This window comes from Hylobates moloch, unplaced genomic scaffold (genome assembly GCF_009828535.3).
Source record: "Hylobates moloch isolate HMO894 unplaced genomic scaffold, HMol_V3 SCAFFOLD_6, whole genome shotgun sequence".
NCBI lineage: Eukaryota > Metazoa > Chordata > Mammalia > Primates > Hylobatidae > Hylobates > Hylobates moloch.
The window spans coordinates 85,275,277-85,299,870 of NW_026652281.1; the positions used below are offsets into that span (position 1 = coordinate 85,275,277).

The 24,594-nt window shown below is 42.4% G+C and overlaps 2 protein-coding genes across 4 annotated transcripts in view; one reads left to right on the forward strand and one right to left on the reverse strand.

The window, feature by feature from the left end:
* Positions 1-10,090, forward strand: part of LOC116471233 (lon protease homolog 2, peroxisomal) — a 38,172-nt gene extending 28,082 nt beyond the window's left edge. The window contains exons 5-7 of the mRNA XM_032157290.2: positions 5,524-5,731; positions 6,113-6,303; positions 9,670-10,090. Coding sequence (XP_032013181.1) covers positions 5,524-5,731; positions 6,113-6,303; positions 9,670-9,891 — 621 coding nt within the window. The 3' untranslated portion in view covers positions 9,892-10,090. The remainder of the gene's footprint in view (positions 1-5,523; positions 5,732-6,112; positions 6,304-9,669) is intronic.
* Positions 10,091-18,956: 8,866 nt separating this feature from the next.
* The window catches only part of SIAH1 (siah E3 ubiquitin protein ligase 1), a 30,120-nt gene continuing 24,482 nt past the window's right edge, over positions 18,957-24,594 (reverse strand). For 2 of the 3 annotated variants that reach the window (XM_032157291.2, XM_032157292.2), the window contains exon 2: positions 18,957-20,885. In XM_032157291.2, the coding sequence (XP_032013182.1) occupies positions 20,035-20,883 (849 nt within the window). In that variant the 5' untranslated portion in view covers positions 20,884-20,885 and the 3' untranslated portion in view covers positions 18,957-20,034. Of the gene's footprint in view, positions 20,886-23,814; positions 24,439-24,594 lie in introns of those variants that run through there. The other variant, XM_032157293.3, reaches the window with a different exon arrangement.

Here is a 24,594-nt window from a genome sequence, read left to right on the forward strand (position 1 = left end):
TTTCTGCTTCAGGGAGCCTGCATGGAAAGAGTAGGTCACTGCCGGAAATCAGGCTGGCTTTAGGAAAAGGAATGGACATTAGGCACCTCCAGAGGGACAAAGGACAATATACCTGGTTGGGGACAGGATTCTGTCATTTGATTATTCCTGACTCATGTTTTCAGGTAGTCCCCCACCTCATATAAAAGCCTCAGTGTTGGCGTCTGACCATGGTATATGAAAAGCCCTTGTCTAAAGGTTACTGCCCTGAGAAAATAATAAAGGAAGAAGAGGATAGACATGAAGACACTTTAAAGCCTCTTGAATAGAATGCATCCAGAAGCGAATTCCAGGAGATTCTGTCATCACGCTTGCCTTTCAAGCAAACAAAATTAGCTGCTAGAACTGAGAAAGAGTGTAAACACCAACTAAATGCCTCAAAGAATCATGGTAGTAAATTACTTCTCCGTGTTGCTCCATATAAACCTGCTGTGCCACCTGTTGAAGGCAGCACTGATGCATGTTCAGTCTGGTCCAAGGCCCCAACAGGAATCCGTTGTGCCAAGAAAGGCCCTACTGGAAGGATTGGAGAGCAGCTGGTTCTCAGCAATGCAAGCATCAGGCCAGGCTGGGGCTGCTTAATGCTGCTTAAGAGATGACAGTGGTGGACCCCAACACCTCTCCAAGGGATGTGGAATCTGCTCTTCCCATTTCTGAATGCTACTGAAACAAATCTACAACTAGAAGAATCAAATATTCATGAATTCAAGACTTGGGATCTCAGTACTAAGACTTTAAAGTAAAGTTGCCAGATGGATCGCTTCTGTGGTGATAGCCCTGGCAGGAGCATTCAAAGTGCTCTATGAGCTACAAGAGAAACCAGTTGATGGTGTGAACACCACTACAGAGCAACCTGCACACCACAGCAATTTGACAACTCAGGTTCTGTGTCTCACGTGGTGCCATGCTTGTCCTTGGAAAGAAGGCCTACAAAATTCTTCCTATCTCCATTCCTTGACATCTGCTGACAAACTCCCACTCATATTTTAAGACTCAGCCTCTCCTGTGACACCTGTACCTTCTCTCCAGACAGGGAGGGACCCTTGCCTCTTCAGAGCTCCCCACACTGGAGTATAACTGCTCCTGTGTCTGATGCCCTTAGTCTCTCAGTGCCAGGAGGAATTCATGCTTATGTCCCCATGGCCTGTAACAGAGCCTGCATCAGGATGCTTGGTAAAGGACTGTTGAATGAATGTCAAATATGGGTCCCTCTGATGGGTATGTACGTGTTGGTCTAGGATTGGAAGGGTCATAAAGAGTTGTGCATACTTACAATTTCAATCAAATATCACTATTTTTAGTTAAGAGGGAAGAGTAGTGTGAAATTGGCAATAATTAGATACTCCAAATGTTCTTTAAAAACTAATAGCATTGATGTATTAAGAATGCAATCGGCTGGGCACAGCAGCTCACACCTGTAATCCCAGCACTTTGGGAGGCCGAGGCAGGTGGATCATGATGAGGTCAGGAGTTCGAGACCAGCCTGGCCAAGATTGTGAAACCCCCATCTCTACTAAAAATACAAAAATTAGCTGGGCATGGTGGCATGCGCCTGTAATCACAGCTACTTGGGAGGCTGAGGCAGGAGAATTGCTTGAACCCGGGAGGTGGAGGTTGCAGTGAGCCGAGATCATGCCATTGCACTCCAGCCTGGATGACAAGAGCGAAACTCCATCTAAAAAAAAAAAAGAATGCAATCATACATTAGAAGACACATTCTGTTTTTAGATTTTTACTTAAATATTTTAAATACTTAATCTGCATATTTACCTTATTGATAGAATTATTTCAGAAGAAATTGATCATTTCATGGAATAAGATTTATTAGACACATAAGGAAAGTGAATCATAACAATTGTACAGGTGAGAAATTGAACAACAAAAATGACCCTGAGATACCCACATTCTACTTTGGCATATAGTGGGAAAAACATTCTAGACTTCAAGTCTAGGCCTGTCTTGGCTAATGTAACCGATGACTTCACAAACCAGTTATGGGACTAGAAGCTGAAAGGAAAGTACTGGTGGATAAACATCATATTGAAATTATGTTGAGTCACTTATTTGCTATAAAACACAAATTGTTTTGTGTAAAGGGGTTAAGACGGCTGGAAAACTGTCTCCATTCAAGAGCAAGAAAGCAGCATGTGTCTTACCCTGTACCTTCATTTTTACTTGTACTTCATCATTTCTGAGGGAGAAATATGTGGAAACCAGATGCTTGATTGTTATAGTTTCAGAACACGTCCTTAAAGAGTATGACTCCAAGTCTAAGAATTGTAGGTCCTTTGCTTCTTAGATAACTACTGTTAGCTTTGATCACAGAGATTCCAGGTTTGATAATAACTTCAGTTCTCCCCACTGTGTATGTAGATGTTAAGTTACACAGATTTGGCATTATTCCCATTTTCAGGTTAATATCAGAACACTTGTTATCAAGTCAGGATAGTAATTGTGAGCCTAGATGCTCTAGGTTTGCCCATACATAGTTATCTACACCAGCCACTGTTCCAATTAACAATTCACCAGTTGCTTCTACCCAAAGTACCAAGACTCTCCAGCAAATGGGGAATATTGGAAACTGGCTTGGCTTCTTGAAGCAACATGGTAATCAATAAGAATCTTGGCCGGGCATGGTGGCTCATGCCTGCAGTCCCAGCACTTTAGGAGGCCAAGATGGGAAGATCGCTCAAGCCCAGGAGTTCAAGACCAGCCTGGGCGACATCGTGAGACCCCATCTCTACAAAAAAAATACAAAAATTAGCTGGGTATGGTCATGGGTGCCTGTAGTCCCAGCTGCTGGGGAGCTGAGGTGGGAGATCACCTGAGCCCATGAGGCAGTTGCAGTGAGCCAAGATTGCACCACTGCACTCCAGCCTGGGTGACAGAGTGAGACTCTGTCTCAAAACAAACAACACAACAATCTGGCTGGGCGCGGTCGCTAATGTCTGTAATCCCAACACTTTGGGAGGCCAAGGAGGCAGATCACTTGAGGTCAGGAGTTCGAGACCAGCTTGGCCAACATGGTGAAACCCATCTCTATTAAAAATACAAAAATTAGCCGGGCATGGTGGCACACGCCTGTAATCCCAGCTACTTGGGAGGCTGAGGCAAGAGAATTGCTTGAACCAGGAGGCAGAAGTTGCAGTGAGCTGAGATCATGCCTCTGCACTCCAGCCTAAGCTACAGAGCAAGACTCTGTCTCAAAAAAACAGAAAACAACAAGAATCTTACTACTGCTTCTTCGGGGATACTTTTGGTATTATTTTGACAAATGAATTTTGAGGATTCAAATATAAGAAAGGGATTATTCTTGGTAGAGCTAACAAAACTGTACCAAATGACTTTTTGTGTTAAACACAATTCATTCACCCAACCCTAGAAAGGAGCCTGAATGAAGTCTAATTTGGGTGACAGATTGCCACCCAAATTAGATGTATGTCGTTCAGGTATAGAGAATAGATTTTATATTAGAAAAAAAAAACCTTGTGAACAGTTTTATAAATAACTATTTCATGATTTTCCTTAAGTAGTACTGATCTCTTACATATAGATCTTTTGTGTCTTTCTCCTCAAGTTAGTATAGAACAGGGCAAGTGGCAAAGCTCGAGGAAAGTGTGACCTGAGGTACATGCCGTCAGCTCAGTGATGATGGAGTTCGGCCTCTCAAATCTCTAACCTGTCAAATGAAGTTAATTAGGATTAATTTTTTTTTTATGTATGTTTACTACTGAAAATAAGTGCTCGGCCAGGCGCAGAGGCTCACGCCTGTAATCCCAGCACTTTGGGAGGCCGAGGCTGGCGGATCACCTGAAGTCAGGAGTTTGAGACCAGCCTGGCCAACATGGCGAAACACCATCTCTATTAAAAATACAAAAATTAGCTGGGTGTGGTGGCACATGCCTGTAATCCCAGCTACTCGGAGCCTGAGGCAGGAGAACCACTTGAACCCAGGAGGCGGAGGTTGCATTGAGCCAAGATTGCGCCATTGCACTCCAGCCCAGGCGACAGAGCGAGACTCATGTCTAAAAAAAAAAAAAAAGAGGAAAAGAAGTGCCCAATAGCTTCAATGGATGCCACATAATTTTGGAGTAATTTTTACAATCAGGAATTTCATTGTCCAAGCCCCTTAGAAAAAGAAGCAACCCAGCCCCATACTCAGAAAGTCAAGCTGTATAATGCTGTTCCTTAGTGAGAAGGTCAACTCTCAGTAGAAAAATGTCCTGTTTGGATTAGTGCTTAGTTGACCTATTGTGTTCAGTTCCTCTAACATGAGTAACTTCTATTGGATAGGAAATTTTGAAGCTCAAAGGGTATAATGAGAGTTAACATTACTGATTTTCCACTGTTACTTTTTAGTGTTTTCATAACTTGGATGTGTTAACCTATGGCCCATCAACTATGCTCCTAGTCTCAGGTGACAACATGTTCAATTTAAGATGGCAGGCAGTACAGTGGACCTCTCATCCCATGGGAAAGAACCCAGGATGTTTATTATGTAGTATTGTATAGTCTCTGCAGCAGTAATAGAGAAAGTTAAAGGTAAGCGATGGAGAAGTAAAATCTAGAGTTTCTAATATAACGCTTCTCACTTTTCTTTTCAAAAAAAAAAAATGAGGGTCTCACCATGTTGCCCATGCTGGTCTCTATTGAACTCCTGGGCTCAAGCGATCTTCTCGCCTCAGCCTCCCAAAGTGCTAGGATTACAGGCATGAGCCACTGTGCATGGCCAAGCCCACTCTTCTTAAAGGTCTGCAAATAAGAGGGTTTCTACTTTTTGAAACAAATTCATGATTACCTAAAATGAAGCTAGGTTATAAAGTATATATAAATATGCAGCCCAATAGGCTGGGTGCAGTGGCTCACACCTGTAATCCCAGCACTTTGGGAGGCTGAGGCCGGCAGATCACTTGAGGTCAGGAGTTTGAGACCAGTCTGGCCAACATGGTGAGACCACATCTCTACAAAAAATACAAAAATTAGCTGTGTGTGGTGGCCTGTATGCACCCATAGTACCAGCTACTTGGGAGGCAGAGGCAGGAGAATCACTTGAAGCCAGGAGGCAGAGTTTTCAGTGTGCTGAAATTGTGTCACTGCACTTCAGCCTGGGCAATGGAATGAGACTGTCTCAAAACATATATATATTTGCAGCCCAATAAAGATACTTAGATAAAACTATTGGGTTTATTCCTTTAAAACTAGGGCATGTGTAACTAGATCTGGCTCATAAAAAGCAAAGTTATTTACATATATTTTAAGGTAAAATTGCTTCTGATAAATGTCAAAGAGGAAGTTTAGGGCTTTCTTCTGGCAGAAAGCCAGAGAGTAAGTGCTGAATGTGATGCAGAATCATGTTAGGTAACAAAGACTTTGAGGTAAGTGGCTGAAGTCTTCTGTGGAGTCAGCCGACTCTTGCAGGATTGTGTGGTATCAGTCACCTTCAGCATTTGCCAACCCAACTCTGATCATTCTTCTTCTTTCAAGGTATCTCAGCGTTTGAGTCAGCCAGGAGTAGCAATAGGTTTGGCTTGGACTCCCTTAGGTGGAGAAATCATGTTCGTGGAGGCGAGTCGAATGGATGGCGAGGGCCAGTTAACTCTGACCGGCCAGCTCGGGGACGTGATGAAGGAGTCCGCCCACCTCGCTATCAGCTGGCTCCGCAGCAACGCAAAGAAGTACCAGCTGACCAATGGTAGGAGCCTGCACCCGGCCAGGCAGGCATGACCCAGGAGGCAGCAGCATTCCATGGCGGAGACTGGCATGAGCTCGAGACTGCCAGTTACACATCTAGCGAAGTACACACCGTTTTGAACCCCTGTGGAAATCCTAGTTCCCATTTCAGGACTGTTTGACCAGTGCCTGAACTAGAAAGTAATTCAAAAGGTTTATTTTTTTTAATCCGACTTAGAGTAGAATGGAACTGTTCTTCCACACCCTCACTCAAATTGTACTGTCCACCAATATTTTGAAGAATTCATTTACCCAAAACATTCATTTTTGTTTGTGACTTTTTTTTTAGGAGAAAAAACAGGTTTAATTTTTCTACATTAAAGTCCTTTTTTCCTTTTCAAAGCTTTTGGAAGTTTTGATCTTCTTGACAACACAGACATCCATCTGCACTTCCCAGCTGGAGCTGTCACAAAAGATGGACCATCTGCTGGAGTTACCATAGTAACCTGTCTCGCCTCACTTTTTAGTGGGCGGCTGGTACGTTCAGATGTAGCCATGACTGGAGAAATTACACTGAGAGGTCTTGTTCTTCCAGTAAGTATGAAAAAAAAATTTATATGGTTATTTTTTATTTAATTTTTTAAAATTAATATTATTTTTAAATAGGGGTTTGCCTTCTATGAAAACCTTGGTTTTAAGTATATATTAAATTTTTGTGCCTGTAACTAATTCATATTTTAAAATTTTGATCAAATAAAAGAAAAACTGACAATTTTTCACATTTCCTTCTTTTTTTTTTTTTTTTTTTGAAATAGACAGGTCTCACTCTTGCCCAGGCTGGAGTGCAGTGGTGTGACTGTAGCTCACTATAGCCTCCAAGTCCTGGGCTCAAGTGATCCTCCTGTCTGTCTCCCGAATAGCTGGGACTATAGGAGCACGCCACCATGCTCAGCTAATTTATTTTATTTTGCGTAGAGACAGGTCTTTCTGTGTTGTCCAGGCTTGTCTCGAACTCCAGGTCTCATGCAGTCCTGTCATCTCCACCTCCCAAAGTGCTGGGATTACAGGCGTGAGCTACCGCATTCAGCCCACGTTTTCCATTCTAAGAAGATTTGCTAAGGGAAAAAAATATTAGTGTGGTCATCAGAAATATTGGCAGTTACATGAAAATTTGAGGCCTTGTTCTACTTGACAAATTGTTAAAGATATAGGACATGTGCAAAATGGGATAGTAGCTGTTTTTAAGCTTTAAGCCCATTTCTGAAATCTGAAGTTTTTTTGAGACCTCCTGTCCCCCTGCAGAAAACTTTGCTAGTATAGAATGGAAACTCTAATAAAGATTAACCATATCTAATGACTACATTTTGAAAAGGTTCTATACATGTGGGGTCTTGAGGCTCCAGATCCTAAACTGCTTATAAAAACAGTGTGATAAAATGTACAGAACTTGAGAGTATTTAAAGTTATTAGTTGCCAGTATTAGTCTACAACAGACTAGACTACAATTTAGTCCACAACAAGATTTTGGCGGGTTCACAGCAAGATGAAGAAAAAAAAAGAAATAGTCTTTTTTCTTTTTTCTATTGAGATGGAGTCTGGTTCTCTTACCCAGGCTGGAGTACAGTGGCACAATCTTGGCTCACTGCAACCTCTGCCTCCCAAGTTGAGGTGATTCTCCTGCCTCAGTCTCTCAACTAGCTGGGATTACAAGCATGCGCCACCACGCCCGGATAATTTTTTCTATTTTTAGAACCTCCATAGAACAAATGGGTTTTCTACTTGGTCCCCTCTCAGAGCAAATCGTAGCCCGAGTAAAGGCTTCCGCAGCCTCAGGAGAGGAGAGCCACAGCGGCCTGGAGTACACCTTCAGCTCCAGACTATTACAAGAGGCAGGATGGAAAGCAGCAGCACTTGAAGGAAAGGCCTGTGAAGGCTGGAGAAAACCTCCTTCGAGAACAGAGGACAAGACGGGGCTTTGAGATTTGAAAGTGGTCAAGGAATTATTCAGGAAAAAACTATCGTGAAAAACAATTTGTTCTAACAATTGTTAGAACTCCAACATCTAAAAGGAGTTCTAACAAACAGGAAAATGGAATGGAACAAATTATCCAAGAAATAATTGAACATTTCCCAGAAGTTAAGGCATGTTCAGATCGAAAGGACCATTACTAACCAGGAAAAACTTTTCATCCTCTTGACTTTTCAGATTACTGAGGACAAAGTGGCCTCAGCACTGACACTGGATGTGCAGTACCTTCAAAACTATGAGGGAAAATGGGCCAGGCATGGCAGCTGACGTCTGTAATCCCAGCACTTTGGGAGGATAAACAGGAGGATAGCTCAAGTCCAGGAGTTCAAGACCAGCCTGGGAAATATATCTCTACAAAAAATTATTTTAAAAATAGTAATAGTGGTGGCTCACGCCTGTAACTCCAACTCTTTGAGAGGCCAAGGTGGGCGTTATCACTTGAGGTCAGGAGTTTGAGACCAGCCTGGCCAACATGGTGAAACCCTGTCTCTACTAAAAATACAAAAAATTACCCGGATGTGGTGGCGCATGCCTATAATCCCAGCTACTCGGGAGGCTGAGGCAGGACAGTCGCTTGAACCTGGGAGGCAGAAGTTGCAGTGAGCCAAGATTGTGCCACTGCACTCTAGCTTGGGTGACAGAGTAAGACTGTCTCAAAAAAAAAAAAAAGTAATGAAAGCTGTGAGGGAAAATGTTTTAAATCTAGTCTTGTATACATGGCCTTAATATCAATCAAGTGTGAAAGTAAAATATTTTCAAACATGCAAGGAATCAGTTCATCTTACACTCTTTTGAAGAAGGTACTTTGAAGGAGTACTTCAGCAGCATGAACAAAACCTTGAAAGAAGATGCCAGTGGGGCGGGAAGGCCTGGAGCAGCCAGCCAGTCTTAATTGGAGCAGATGTTTAGAGGGCTCCCAGAGGGCTGTCTCCAGGGCTTGTGTGTGCTGGGTGCTGTGATTGAGAGCAGTATTTGTGAGCGATTGCTGCGTAACACATTACCCCAAAGCAAGAGTACTCCATACTCTTCAAGTTCCTGTGGGCCAGGAATTCAGGAGAGGCTGAGCTGGGTTCTTGTGGCCCAGGGTCTCTGGCCTTACAGTCTAGGTTCCAGCCAGGCCGCAGTCACGTGAAGGCTGACAGGCTGGAGAAGGTGCTTCCATGGTGGTTGACTCATGTGACTGGCAAATTGGTCCTGTTTGGTGGAAGGAGGCCCCAGTTCCTCACCTGATGGACCTGCCCATAGGCTGCTTGAGTGACCTCAGACATGATGACTGGCCACCTCCAGGGCAGGTGATCAAGAGAGATTCAGGCAGCAGCTCTCATTTTGTATGACTCAGCCGTGGAGATCATACAGCATCACTCCCACCACACTCTGTTTCTTACCGAGTCACAAAGCCTGGCCCACATTCAAGCAGGGGGACCACTGTAGACATGTTTGAAAGCCACCATAGGAGCCTAGTTTGGGGATACGTTTTCTTCATTAACCAGCATGGAGGTCATGGCTTTAAACCTGTAGAGAGGGAAGTAACCCCAGCACACAGCTAAGCTCTGCAGGAGCGGCGCTCATGGTCAGAATCGTGCTGCTTTTTCAGCTCAACCTAAAGACAAGACAGTTGTGATTACACCTGAATGCCAGTTTACTTTGACAGCATTTATAAAAACAGTCATTGACAGAAGAGGAACTCATACCTATCAACAATTTAGAATCCCCCTCATCAGAGTCTTTAATATAACACCAATTGAAACATTTAAAAAAGGTTACTACTTATCCTTTTTCCTGGCTTTCCTAGCTCATACTATAACAAAATGGAAGATGATTTGGATGTTTTAAAATAGCAGTGGTTAAATTCAGTGAAAGAAAGCTGGGTCAGGATTTCTTTCAGCTTGAGGGTGATCACTAACCCTAAAAACTTTTTTCTCTCCTTACAGGTGGGTGGAATTAAAGACAAAGTGCTGGCGGCACACAGAGCGGGACTGAAGCAAGTCATTATTCCTCGGAGAAATGAAAAAGACCTTGAGGGAATCCCAGGCAACGTACGACAGGATTTAAGTTTTGTCACAGCAAGCTGCCTGGATGAGGTTCTTAATGCAGCTTTTGATGGTGGCTTTACTGTCAAGACCAGACCTGGTCTGTTAAATAGCAAACTGTAGGTCCAAATCTCAACTTTTTAGAATTTTAAGTTATGAAGTGCTCAAAGGTACTGACACAGTTGCTTTTATTCACACCATTAGGGGTATGCAAGATGTCCCTGTTTTATAAACATAATCACAACAGTAATAAACCTCAAGTAGTGGCTAGGTTTAGTATAGACATATAAGATGTTGATTTAGTAAACTGATACAAATCGAATTCTTGTCTTGTTTTTAGTGGGATCCTTACTGTCCCTGGAAAGATACAGCATAGTGGTTCTCAGCACAGTCTCCAGAACAGAAGCATCTGTAGTACCTGGTAACTTGTTAGAAATGTACATTCTCAGGCTCCACAGCAGGCTCCCTGAATCAAATCCTGGGAGGTAGGGACAGAAATCTATGTTTTAAGAAGCCTTCCAGGTAATTCTGCTGCGCAGTCAAGTTCAGGAACCACTGGTATAGACCATTACTTAGTGGATTTACCTGTAGAGTTTATTGGATCCTGAAACCAATGAATCACTTAGAACTGGGCAAAGATGAAAGTATAGCCAACTGTTCTTGGCTATATATATATATATATTCAAGTGGGCCGGGCGTGATGGCTCACACCTGTAATTCCAGCACTTTGGGAGGTCGAGGCAGGCAGATCACTGAGCCCAAGAGTTCAAGACAATCCTGGCCAATGGTGAAACTCTGTCTCTACAAAAAATATACAGGCGTGGTGGCATGTGCCTGTAATCCCAGCTACTCAGGAAGCTGAGGCACAAGAATTGCCTGAACCCAGAAGGTGGAGGTTGCAGTGAGCTGGGATCGTGCCATTGCACTCCAGCCTGGCTGACAGAGCGAGACTCTGTCTCTAAAAAAGAAAAGACTCAAGTGGACCCTACAATGAAGCCTACACATCCCAATAGAAGCCCCTTTTTATGCGAGGGAAGCAGCCCTCAGAACATGATAGCTTGTATCCAGCAGAGTGGCACGTGCTGGCACACCTCACAGACGCACCCTGGCCCTGGATGCCTGCAACCTCAGAAGAGTGCAGCTCCCAGAGGGAGGCAGCCATCCATCTGGGATGGTCCTAAGTGTGGAATCCTAACTCCTGATTCCGTCTCCTATTTCTTGCTTGGCTATGCCAGTTCCCAAATCTGGTAGATGTCCATGTCCATGTGCTCCTGCTGGGACTCAATCCAGGCTGTGTATGACTATGAAGTCAGGCTCATCTGCTTACTGGCTGTGTGAACTTCTTGTATCTTGGTTTTCTTCATCCAGGAAATCCAAGTAATACTACCTAATTGTTACTGTGGAGATTAAGTTCAAATGCAATGTGAAATAATATTAAGCAATTTCTAGTTATTATTCTAGCCAGTAATGGACTTCAGAATCTTTTATTACACAACTTAAGAATATGTATGTAAAGACGTTTTGGAATTTCCTGGATGAGAAGGAAGTCTGGGCTGGGCATGGTGGCTCACGCCTGTAACCCCAGCACTTTAAGAAATCGAGGCGAGTGGATCACTTAAGCTCAGGAGTTCAAGACCAGCCTGGGCAACATGGCAAAACCCCCTTTCTACAAAAAATACAAAAATTAGCTGGGCATGGTGGCACCCGCCTGTAGTCCAGCTACTTGAGGCTGAGGTGGGAGGATCAGGGAGGTCGGGGCTGCAGTGAGCCAAGATCACGCCACTGCACTCCAGCACCCTGGGCAACAGAGTGAGACCGTGTCTTAAAAAAAGATTCGGCCAAAATACCATGATAAAATAGCAGACCTGCTGATAAAAGTTTACCTGAATGCATTCTGAGAGGAAAAGTCCAGACCTAGGACTAGTTATGGCAGTTGGAGAGAAAGAACATCAGGATGTTTGAAAATATGCCACTGACTATCTTAACTACTGTAATTTTATCATTTCCGATGTCATCTAACGGGGGACTAGAACAAACTGTGAATTCACTTTCAGCAACCAGAGGGAGCTAATCCACACCCACATCGCTCTGCCCTGTTCCACCCAGCAGGGGCAACAAAGGACGTTTTTAATATAACTTGAGGTTCTCAGTATTCTTCCTTTAGTCCTGACACAGGCAGCCTGGCACTTTGTAGCAGCAGGAGGGCACTTGCTTTAAGCATGTCTTTCGAAAGGCATCCATTGAGACATTCTCCCCTTGCTGTGTATGACATGGAACAGTATGACCATTGCGCTAGCTTTTTTTGTTTTGTTAGGTTGGTTGAAATCTAAGCTCTTCCTTTTTCACCTGGTTTTTTTTTTGGGGGGTGGGGTGGGTGGGGAAGAGCCAAAATATAAAATTTACTGTTTTAACCATTTTTAAGCATATAATTCGGGGGTATCAGTTACTGGGTCTAAGCATGTCCACTATACATGCTTTTTTTTTTTTTTTGAGATGGAGTCTTGCTCTGTTACCCAGGCTGTACTGCAGTGGCATGATCTCGGCTCACTGCAACCTCTGCCTCCCCAGTTCAAGCAATTCTCGTGCCTCAGCCTCCCAAGTAGCTGGGACTACAGGTGTGTGCCACCACACCCAACTAATTTTTGTATTTTTTAGTAGAGACAGGGTTTCACCATGTTGGCCAGGCTGGTCTCAAACTCCCAACCTCAAGTGATCCGCCCACCTTGGCCTCCCAAAGTACTGGGATTACAGGCGTGAGCCACCGCACCGGGCTTACATGCATTTTTTATCACCACAAACTGAAACTCTGTACCCACTGAAAAAGAGCTCCAAATTCCACCCTCACCCCAGACCCTGGTAACCACTATTTCACTTTCTCTCTGAATTTCCCTTCATGAGTGGGATCAAACAAGAGTTGTCCTTTTAGCCGGGCGCGGTGGCTCAAGCCTGTAATCCCAGCACTTTGGGAGGCTGAGGCGGGCGGATCACGAGGTCAGGAGATCGAGACCATCCTGGCTAACACAGTGAAACCCCGTCTCTACTAAAAACACAAAAAATTAGCCGGGCGTGTTGGCGGGCGCCTGTATTCCCAGCTACTCGGGAGGCTGAGGCAGGAGAATGGCGTGAACCCAGGAGGTGGAGGTTGCGGTGAGCCGAGATCGCGCCACTGCACTCCAGCCTGGGGGACAGAGAAAGACTCCGTCTCCAAAAAAAAAAAAAAAAAAAAAAAAAAAGAGTTGTCCTTTTGTGTCTAGCATTCTTACTTAGCAAGCCATCAACTGCTCGAACAGTCACTGGGGCAACTACTTTTCACCCAGTGTCCTCCAGAAAAGAAAGATCTAGAGGGTCAGGCCACTCTTTTTCTTCAAAATAATGAGGGGGTGCAGAAAGGGAGGGATGAACCTCTTCCTTCTTTGCCACTTTAGCTCAAAGGACCTCCATCTTTTTATTATTTGCAACAGTTAGTTAGCTTTGTTTCACATCTCTGCCTTGCAGAACCATGACCTATCAATCAATCAAAGTGTTTTGTCAAACAAAAACTAATACTTTCCCTGGGAAAAAGCCATGTGGTAGCATGTACCAGAACTTTTTATGGCCAAATAATACGCCACTATATCCATAGACCGCATTTGGTTTATCCACTCATCTGCTGATTGTTTCCCCCTCTTGGCTATTATGAATAATGCTATGAACATGGGTGTACACATCTCTCTTGAAGTCCCTTCTTAGGTCCTTTAGGGATACATATCCAGGAGCAGAACTGCTAGATCACATATGCTAAGGTCTGAATGTCCCCCCACCAAATTCATATGTTGAAGCAACCACCAACATGATATTAAGAGGTGAGGCTTTAGGAGGTGATTGTCATGAGAGCTCCATCCTCATTAATGGATTTAGTGCCTTTATAAAGGGGCTCAAGGGAACCAATTACCTCCTTTTTGCCCTTCGATTCCCTTCCACCGTATGAGGACACAGCAACAGGCCCCATCCTAGAAGCTGAGACTGGGCCCTCAATAGATACCAGTCTGCCAGCACGCTGATCGTGGGCTTCTCAGTCTTCAGAACTATGAGAAATAATAAATTTGTACTTTTAAATTACCCAGTCTCAGGTATTCTGTTACGGTAAAACAAATGACTAAGACAACAGGATAATTCTGTTTAACTTTTTGAGAATTGCCAAACTTTTCCACCGCAGCTGCACCATTTGACATTCCCTCCAGCAATGCACAAATGTTCTAGTTTCTCCACATCCTTGCCAACACTCATTTTCTGGGTTTTTTATAATAGCCCTCCAAATGGGTGTGATGTAGTTTGATTCTATGTCCCTAATGACTAGTGATGTTGTTTTCTAGCATTGATTTTTAAGATGTTACCCAAAGACCCCTTGTATCAAAATAAGCTGGATTTTTTTATTGAAAATTATTAACTCTAGGAATTTTAGTTCACTAGACCTAGGGATATGTGTATTTTACCAGTATTCCACGTTTTATGCATGGGTTTTTAAAACTTCTCAAGTATTGAAACTAAAAGCTTTAGGTGCTTTGCTTATCAAATTCTACACTGTCCACTGGAGGCATCCATGTTTTTACTTGGCTCTGCCCCTTTAGTGGTCCCTCTGAACCTTACCTCAAACCATGCATCAGGGGCAGAGATCCTTACTTGCTTGGTGGTTACAAATGCAAATACAGTGAAGAATGTCATTTTTGTGATTGTTCCTGAAATAGTTCACGAGTTGAGAAATCCATGACCGTAAAGTAATGTGATAGTGATGTCTACTACTGTGAGCTTCCAGTACTAGGTGATTGGTCTGCATTTACAGTGACCAAAATCAACTATGTGGCCAGGTAATTCACTGCTGAGGGCTTTGGATTTTCCTTTATGAACTACTGAAATGAGGTCAACTTGACTATTACTAAGGGACATTTTGCTACAAAGAATGTTAGTTTTGCCAATTCCCTTTCCAAATCTAAAATTTATTTTAACCAGGATTTTAAATGTAAACATCAAGTAGTTTTGGTTGCTTCAATGAAGTAACATGTTTAAGCTCACATTATTTGAAATACTTCAGTTCTTATCTCCATGTTAGTCATTATCCAATTTGATGATTTATGGTCCAACACTAATGCTCATTTTTTTTTTTTTTTTTTTGTTTTTGTTTTACTAACACTTGGTGGATACCACAATGAAAACTGCACTTAAAAAAAAAAAAGCTGAAAGAGGAAGGAAATATCAAAAAGGTCTGAATAGACAACAGGCAAATCTGGTGAGTGGTCATTGAGATGTTTTAAAAGTTACAACAAAAGGACTTCTAAAAACAATTTTAGGAAAAGCTTTATTTGCCATGAAAATTCATTTCTTTGGAACATAGTATAGTTTGTACTTAATGAACGAAAGAATATTCAATGTGTTTAATATTTTGGGACCTAATAAAAATCTTTTGTATTAAGTAGTAAGTTCAACTCTAACACTGTCAGCACATTTCTAGGCAATACAAACTCTTGAGGCTAAATCCTCATCCTGATATGACAGCACAAGCCTGTCAAAATGTGACCCCAAAACCAGGTGTCCTTTCACTCCTTTATTTATATCTGTAAACCTGTTATGCTTTTCAGAATTTAGAAAGGCCTAAGAAAATTACATCTATGATAATAAAGTATATTTCTTCGTCAAATTTTAGAGCTATATAAGGATAGCGAAAATACTTGGTTCAGCAAGACATTGGGGTATCATGCCAGGCATAATAAGCACTTTATAGCACATCTAGCCTTCCTCATTCCCTTACGCAGTGGACATCATACCCTTTTGTGGAGGAGGGACCAGGCAGAGACGGTATTTAAAGAAAAACTAGTAGATAACAGGGTCAGAAGTCAACCCAGGCAGTTAGAATCTACAACCCACAGTGTTTGCCACCAAATCTTAGTAGATGCTTGATAAGGAATTTTGTTTGGATGGTGCCATTTTTAGATAAATGTACATTTCTTTTGGTAAATTCAGGTTAGGATCATAAGCAGTAAACTACCAAATACTCACTCCTTTGTGTTTTGAACATGCACACTGGATGAGTGGGGAGGGGAATGACAAAGCTTCAAACTCCGGGTCTCTGTAACACTCTATCTGTACCTTTCATGTTTAACCTACACAAATACCACAGTCCTGCGTGGTAGTTCACACACACTATTCACCCTGTCGAGTTCCGCCATTACTTTTATGTCCATTCTAATGCAGCAGTCACAGACTGACCCTCCAGGTATGTTGAATTTGATTCATTATTTTCTTAATTTGGATTACTTACCAATTCTTCCAATCAGGAGTGTGAATGAAATGAATTCTACCATTAGTAGAATCACTGCAGATGTTTCTGAATATGAAGAGCTTTTGGGGGTTGGAGGTAGCACACTATTATTTTGGTGAGCTAAGCTATCTACAGCCACTTACATAAGTTTGAAGTTTGCAGAAATGTGGGTCTTAAAATCATACATATTACAATAAAAATTACTCACAAAGGAAAAACTGTTCCCAAACAATTAACACACCAAACTGGCCCATGATTAAATAGGACAATTTCAAGTTTAAGGGTATAAAAGCAATAGAACAAAGTTAATAAGTATCTCCCATACCTACCCCATGTACAGCCTCCTGAAAGACACCAAAAGAAAGAAATGGAGGAAGTCTTCATCCTAACAAGCAATTTCAGGACAAGAGTTATGCCTCATAAATTAAATGTGTAATGGACCAAGAAATATGGCTATAGATCTTACCTCTATAGACTAAGAATATGAAGACCCAAATGCAAATAGTTAATACTAAAATGTCAAGCTTATCAACCGTTAAACACAAAATGTACTACCTTAATTTGCTTAAATTAGCAAAACATGAGGTGAAAATGAAAATGGAAAACTTCACACTGCTACTGGTGTCCTCTGGAACCTTTCCAGAAAGCAATGATGAAGTATGTAAAAAATAATCCCAAGAATATAAACAGAAAACATACAGATATGTTCATGGTTTACTTATATCCAGCAAGAACCTAGCTAAAATTACAGTGAATCCTCAAACTAACAAAAATTATTTTTCCAAGATTATTGAAGTGGTGAAACACTCAGATGACCATGTTGTGTGATGAAAGGGCTACACAGTAATACATAAAAGGATTCCCAGTATCTTTGAAAATAAACATGTGGCTGGAGCCAGCGGCTCATGCCTGTAATCCCAGCACTTTAGGAGGCCAAGGCAGGAGGATCACTTGAGCCCAAGGGGTTTGAGACCAGCCTGGGCAACATAGCGAGACCCCATCTCCACAAAAAAATTTAATTAGCCAAGCATGATGCTATACACCTGTACTCTCAGCTATGCAGGAGGATGAGGTGGGAGGATCAATTCAGCCCAGGAGTTTGAGGCTGCAGTGAGCCGACTGCACCATTATACTCTAGCCTGGGTGACAGAGATGAGCACATGTACATACACATAAAAAAACTGGAAAAATAAAAATGTCACCTCTGAGTGGACAGTAAGGTTACAGATCTCAATTGTATGTGCAGTTTTATAATTTCCAAAGTCTAAGTGAACTTTATAATCAAAACACTTAATACTAAAACTACAAAATGATATACCTCCACGAATATACCCAATATGTTTTGTTTTTTGAGCCAAGAGTCTCAGTCCGTCACCCAGGCTGGAGTACAGTGATACGATCTTGGCTCACTGCAACCTCCGCTTCTTGGGTTCAAGGGATTCTTCTGCCTCAGCCTCCCTAATAGGGTGTGCCATCATGCCTGGCTTTTTTGTACTTTTAGTAGATACAGGGTTTCACCATGTTGGCCAGGCTGGTCTCGAACTCCTGACCTTAAGTGATCCGCCCATCTTGGCCTCTCAAAGTGCTGGGATTACAGGTATGAGCCACAGCGTCCAGCCACGTTTATTTTGAAAGATATTGGGAGCCCTTTTACATATTGTTATGTAACCCTTTCACCATACAACATTAAATATGGAATAAAAGTCGCTTTTTCCAAGCACACATGCTAATGAACAGACCTGAATATAAATCTGTGGTTGAACTGTTATTCTCTTTCACCATAAAAATGGCTACACAAGGACGGGAGCGGTGGCTCACACCTATAATCCCAGGACTTGGGGGGCAGGCGGATCACAAGGTCAGGAGATCGAGAACATCTTGGCCAACATGGTGAAATCCTCTCTACTAAAAATACAAAAATTGGCTGGGTGTGGTGGCACGTGCCTGTAGTCCCAGCTACTCTGGAGGCTGAGGAAGGAGAATCGCTTAAACCTGGGAGGCCGAGGTTGCAGTGAGCCGAGATCACGCCACTGCACTCCAGCCTGGGCGACAAGAGTGAAACTCCGTCTCCAAAAAAAAAAAAAAAAAAAAAAAAGCTCCGCAAGCACATTATAACCAGTTCAAAAGATAATATTTATGTAAGGAAGAGACTACACAATCATCTTTTCTGAAAATGGGTAACAGAAATAAACTCATCCAAAATTATCCAGAATCAGTGGTGGGATAAGGGTGAACTCCAAATTTTCATTGACTTTCTAGGCTTACAGTACCCATAAAAACCACACAAAATTCTCTTTCACCATTCAGAAGGCAATTTCAGAATCTTGCCATGTGCCTCAAAGTAATTAGCAACAGTTAACTACATGGTACTAAAGGCATAATGGTAGCTAACATTCGCTGGATGCCGATATGAACAAAGCACTGTTTCAGGTAACATACCTGCACCCCATTTAAATGTTTTAAGTATCTACCATAATTTAACCCCACTTTACACATTAGGAAACTGGGGCCCAAGGTCACACAGCTGGTTAGTGGGGTAGAGCCGAAACTGGCACTTAGGTGCCTAGAAGTCTGGCTGCAGAACCAAGGCTCTCAGCCAGTAGGCTATGAAATAGTAAATTTATTATATCATTGTGCTTTTTTAAAGAGGTGAAAAGTGGTCAGCATTTTAGTCATTCTCCTGACAGTTTTAAGAATCAAAATGTGGGCAAGAGGGGCAGGGCATGGGAAAGACTAATCCAGAGGCCATATACCCAGTTAATTTGCTGTGACTTAGAGTATAACTCTACCACACTTAAAAATGACAACACACAGCTTTCTGCTATATAATTAAAGTACGGAATGAAACAGGAAAATAACTTTGGATTTTATCAAACTTAGAGCTAAAGCAGACGCAGTAAGATTTTTTTAATTTGCCAGGTATTCTTTTAATGAGAATTATAAAAGACCAAAAACATTTTTTTGCAAACTGCCTTTTTAAACAAATGATTTGCTTTTAATTACAAATACTGTGCATGACGATGCCTTCTTCTGCAAAACCAATAAATACAAGAACAAATTTTAAAACGTGATTTGTCCAAGTTATTTGAAAAAGGAAACAAAAGCCTGATTTGCAGTATTTATAAAAATCAATTTATTCTCTAACCTTTCAAAGATTAAGCTCAAAGGTGTGACTCATCTGTAGAAGACAGAAAGAGCGAGAGCATCTTACAGATGCTTTAAATAGCTTTTGATCATTTTTCCGATATCACCTTTACTTTCTGGAACTCATGGCTTCACAAAATAGCTGATTTTAAAATATTTCTAATGAACTGATTAATGGGGGAAAAGAAAATATTGAACACATTATAAATTTTTTACCATAAACAAATACGCATATCAAAAGACACTAACTTTAAAATGGTACAAAAAAAAAGGAAAAACCTGAATTACAGAAAAGAAAGTCAAATTTATTTAATGAAAAACTAAAATTAATAAAAATTAGCAAATACACACACAAAAAAAGCACACAGCAGCACTATGTATTGACTCACAAAGGGGAAAAGCAGTGGCCCATGACCACTCAAGATGGCTTGTCAGTTAAAGGAAAAAAACCCAAACACGCACACACCCACGCACGCACACAGTCCCACGCAAAAACAAAAAAAAACTATTTTTCAACAATACAATCAATCTACAACAAACACAAAACTCAGAATTATTTTACAATGCTTCCTTTCTTAATACAAAAGATGCCCATCTTGGGTGTATATACATATATATTTTTTCAGTGGTTTACTGTTGACTTATTTTTTAAATATATTAGTGTTACTACATGCAACTGTTTCCTGTATTTAACAGCCTTTCTTTTTATTTACCTTCATGTGTCTAGCTTCCACCTACCGAAAGAGTTTTAGGTTGGCAGGCTGATGGGTGCCTTATTTTCTGTGAAATTGAAATTTTAAACACTGGCCAGAAAATGTTTGATTGCCATTTCAACACATGGAAATAGTTACATTGATGCCTAAATTGCCATTTTCTGCAAAAAGCTGTGCAATGCTGGTGTCAAAGACTAGACAGTCGCTATTCATAATGGCTGTTGCAATTCCTTCATGAATAGATCGAGGAGTCGCTTCCCAAGTCAATCGTCGCCTATGACCATTTAGCTCAAGTCGGTAAGCAAAATTTTCAGCTTGCTTGCGTGTTCCTATCAGCTGTACGATTGCGAAGAACTGCTGGTGACCATCGTATTTTTCCTGTTTCTCTAAGACTAACATGAAGTGAAAGCCAAAACAGGACTGCATCATCACCCAGTCAACAGCACCAGGAAGATTAATGTCTGTAGCAAGGAAAACTATATCCTCTCCCTGTAGGGTTGTAATGGACTTATGCTGATGCATCAGATGGGGCATTACAGCATCCAGAGAGCCTTGCCATTTACAGGAAGCACCAGGGCACGGACAGGAATAAGGCCTAAACTCACAGAGCTCTTCGTGGTCTGCTTTTTCTGTGTGTGGCAGAGTTATTTCACATCCAGAAGAGGCATATTTACAGGGGAAAAGTACTGAATTAGCCACTTTCTCCATAGCCAAGTTGCGAATGGATCCCAAGGGGCCCCGGCAAGTTGGACAACATGTGAGCTTTGGGCGACAGTTGCTACAAACAAGATGGCCACTCTGACACTGAAGAATGGGTGGTAACACATAGTCAAAGCAGACTGGACACTCAAAAAGACTCGCCAAGTCATTGTTGGATGCAGTTGTGCCAGTCAGGGCAGGCACCCTCTGGGATGGTGGACACTTCGAGGTACCGGTAGGTAATGCTGTAGCAGTCTGACGGCTCATTTCTGAAATAAATACATAAGGAGGCAGGAGAAAAATAATTATAACCATGACTTATTTCATAAATAATGTTTACATGCCGTAAGTCCTTTTAAAGTTTCATACAAAATTTACTGAGCAAAAGAGAAAGAAAAATAGGATTAAAAAAGTAAGATATTAAAAAAAAAAATTACACTGAATGTGCACTTTATTAGGATCTGTATACTGGATAAGCTCTCTTTTCAAAATGTTCCAGAAAACATTTGGAACTCCCTTAATCGTCTTTGGATAGACTACATGGAATAATAAATGCTAAAATAGAAGATGGACCATAAACAACTAGAGAAACTATACAAGGAACGGAAGTTTAATCGAATCCGTTTTGCCAGGACTCTCCCTGAGGCTCCCTTACTCTATTTCTTTCTAATTTGGAGTCAGCTGTTGATAGGTACAGGGAGTTACAGGTGAACTCCTGTATAAAATCGGCACTCTGTATCCGCACAGTCTGCATCCGAGGACTTCACCAGCCATGGATTGAAAATATTCAGAAAAATTTATAAATAATACAAAATTTTAAAAATACAGTCTATAACAACTATTTACATATTGTTTACATTGTATTAAGTAATCCAGAGATCATTTAAATTATACAGGAGAATATGCATATACAAAATATGACATCTTTTTCTATCAGGGACTTCAGCATCCTCAGGTTTTGGTATGGGGAAGGGGGTCCTAGAACTAATCCGAGGATACCGCGAGATGAATGTAGTTCCAATGCCAAACAATCAGAGTATCACCTTCCATTAACTCTTCTTAATGGTAAGCAATTATCTCCTCTAGAGGTGTATTTTGGGAATGAGGGGAGGGGTCACAAGGGGAAAGGTCTGCTGCCATTCTATTATCCATCTCTATCTAATTAAGTCTTCCCCCCAAATTATCACCAGCCAGGTATTAATCTTATTTCCTGCTGATCAGTGCCCACCTCAAGAGTGAGGGGATGTACTCACTAGTAAAGGTAGCGAAAATATAAAAATAAATAAAAACACAACAAAGGTGAAGGGAGGCATGGGAGAAATGGAGGGCCATCTCAAAACTTTTTAGTCTGGTAGAGAAAGTATATCTTTCTGTTCTACTTTCAATCCACAATATGTATCAGACATAATGAACAAAGGCCAGTCAGGAAGAGACAATGAAAAAGGAAAGAAGGTGATAGCACAGCAGAGATACATGCCATACTGGGGGTGGGGGATGGAGTCAACAGGTGAAGAACCCCTTGCAGCCTAGGGTTCTCCAGCGTTGCTGAAACATTCATCAGCAGCGTAATGAACATTATTTAACAGGTAAATATCATCTGGAAGAAATAATCGACAATGTAACTAGTCAGGCTGAGTCAAAGATAAAACAAGCAACTTTTCCCAGGAAGCTACCTGGGCTGGGATATGGCAGGCCACTATTTGTCTTGGGGGTGAAAAAAAAAGATCAGTCGATGTCCTAAGACTGCACTCCTAGTAACTCTACTAAGCCATAATCTTTTTTTTTTTTTTTGAGATGGAGTTTTGCTCGTTGCCCAGGCTGGAGTGCAATGGCGCGATCTCGGCTCACTGCAACCTCTGCCTCCCAGGTTCAAGCAATTCTCCTGCCTCAGCCTCCCAAGTAGCTGGGATTACAGGGGCCCGCCACCATGCCCGATTAATTTTTGTATTTTTAGTAGAGACGGGGTTTCACTATGGCTGGCTGGTCTCAAACTCCTCACCTCAAGATCCGCCCGTGTCGGCCTCCCAAAGTGCTGGGATTACAGGCATGAGCCACTGCGCCCGGCCACTAAGCCAAATTACAAAACTAAAGCCTCAAAATTAATGTTTTATGTCAATTATAGTCATTATTCTGTTGCAAGGAACTTTTAAGGAGCAATGTTGGTTACCAATGTGAATCTAGAGATTCCCCAAGTGGTTACCAACTGATAGCTTAAATGAGGGCTGAGGGTGCAGGAAAAAATAAAGATTAATTCCATGTCACTAAAGGGATATTTTAAAGTTCAAGAGGCAACAAAAGTGACAGAATTCCATTGTAATGTGTCTCATCATATGGACTCAGAACATGAAATCAACTCTCATCTGAAGACCAGTGTGACCCAGGTATTCTGTCCCCTGACAAAGGACTATAAAGGAGCTCTCCTGTAATCCAGTTTCCCTCTGAGTAGATTCTTTGTATATATGACATCCATTTTATGTCACTTGTAAAACAGTGGGCTCAGCATTGCCAAAACACCCTGGCTCTATGCTGTATGCCTACTGCATGGTCCAGTTTACTTCAGTAAGCAGCGTAACAATTACAAAGTGGTTCCTTGGGCAAAAAACAGTCTAGTCAACCAATGCCTTTCAAATTACTAAATCAAACCAAAGAATCACATCCAAGGGCAATAAACTCAGTTTATATTTAACACAACATAGCTACAGACCAAGCAAAACACTTGTTCACAATTTCTTGACCTAGCAAGTTATACATTTATCAACAACAGTTCGGGCTCACATTACAATATATCTTTGCCATTTTCCAAACACTATAGAAAGCACATTTTAACTCCTATTCAAAGTGTGAAAAAGAAGCGAAATGTGAACGATATTTCTTGTGAATGGAGGTATTACAGGACAGCAACTGCTAAAGCCTCTCAAAGCTCCAAGGGTGGAACCCAGCTCCATCTTGAAACAGAAAAGGAATCCCAACCACACAGGCGCCCTGCAGTAGGAACCAAGGACAGCCCTGCAGAAGTCATGACGTAACCTGAAGTTTGATTTAAACAGAAAAAAGCACAGCAGCCCAAATGAAACACGACTGAGAACCTCGGAAACCGGCTCGATTCTGCTGCAGCCATTCCCTAAGCCAGGCAGGTTCCACTGACTAATAGCGTTCAAGTTTCACAGTCTCAGCAACCCATCCTCTTAATGTCAATACCTTTTCTCTTCCTTGTCCTGACCGCTGGTAAACATGTGAACAAGACTCCCCTCCAGGAGTACAGAGAAGGTGGAGTAGCCCTTCCCGTCATGAGAAGTCAGGCCACGCATTGCGTTTCCCCCAAGAAGTAAAGGAACAGGCCCCTCCTGGGCTCTTTCTGCTCCTAAGCACAGAAGACCCAAATTCGCGTCTGAGGTCAGGATCCAAATACCATTTACTTCTCAGAAGCACCAGTTACAGAGGTGGAGAAAGGAAGCCTTTCCATCCCCAGGAGGCAACCACACCTCCCTGTGAGCTCAAATTCGGCTGCATCTCCAAAAATGGGAGCCACAGCTGCGCTGTCCTCCCATGTGCCCTAAGCTTTCGTCTGTCTCCTAAGGTTGTCTTCTCCAGATTCACTGGGTAGGCTCCTGCCCAGCTCCGGTGGAGGCCGCGGATGCAGGGGGCGACGCGCTGGCTGAGAAGGAAGTGCGCTCCCTAAGCCAGCTCAGGGGCTACTGCAGGAGCCTGCCTGCCGGGAGAGCCATTTGGAGCCTCGGCCGGGGCTGGGCCTGCGTTGGGAACGCCCACTCCAACCCGGGGCGCCAGGGCCAGTTCAGGGCGCGCGGCGCGCAGGGCGGTGCCCGTCTTGCTTGCGCAAGGGTGGGGCCGTGGCCGCAAGCCCCGCCCCCCAGCCAAAAGCGGGGGGGGGGGGGGGGAAGCCCCTGCCACCCCGCCGTTGACCCCATCCCACCCCAGCGACATCGAGCCTTCCTCTGCATTTCCACCAGTTTAAAATCC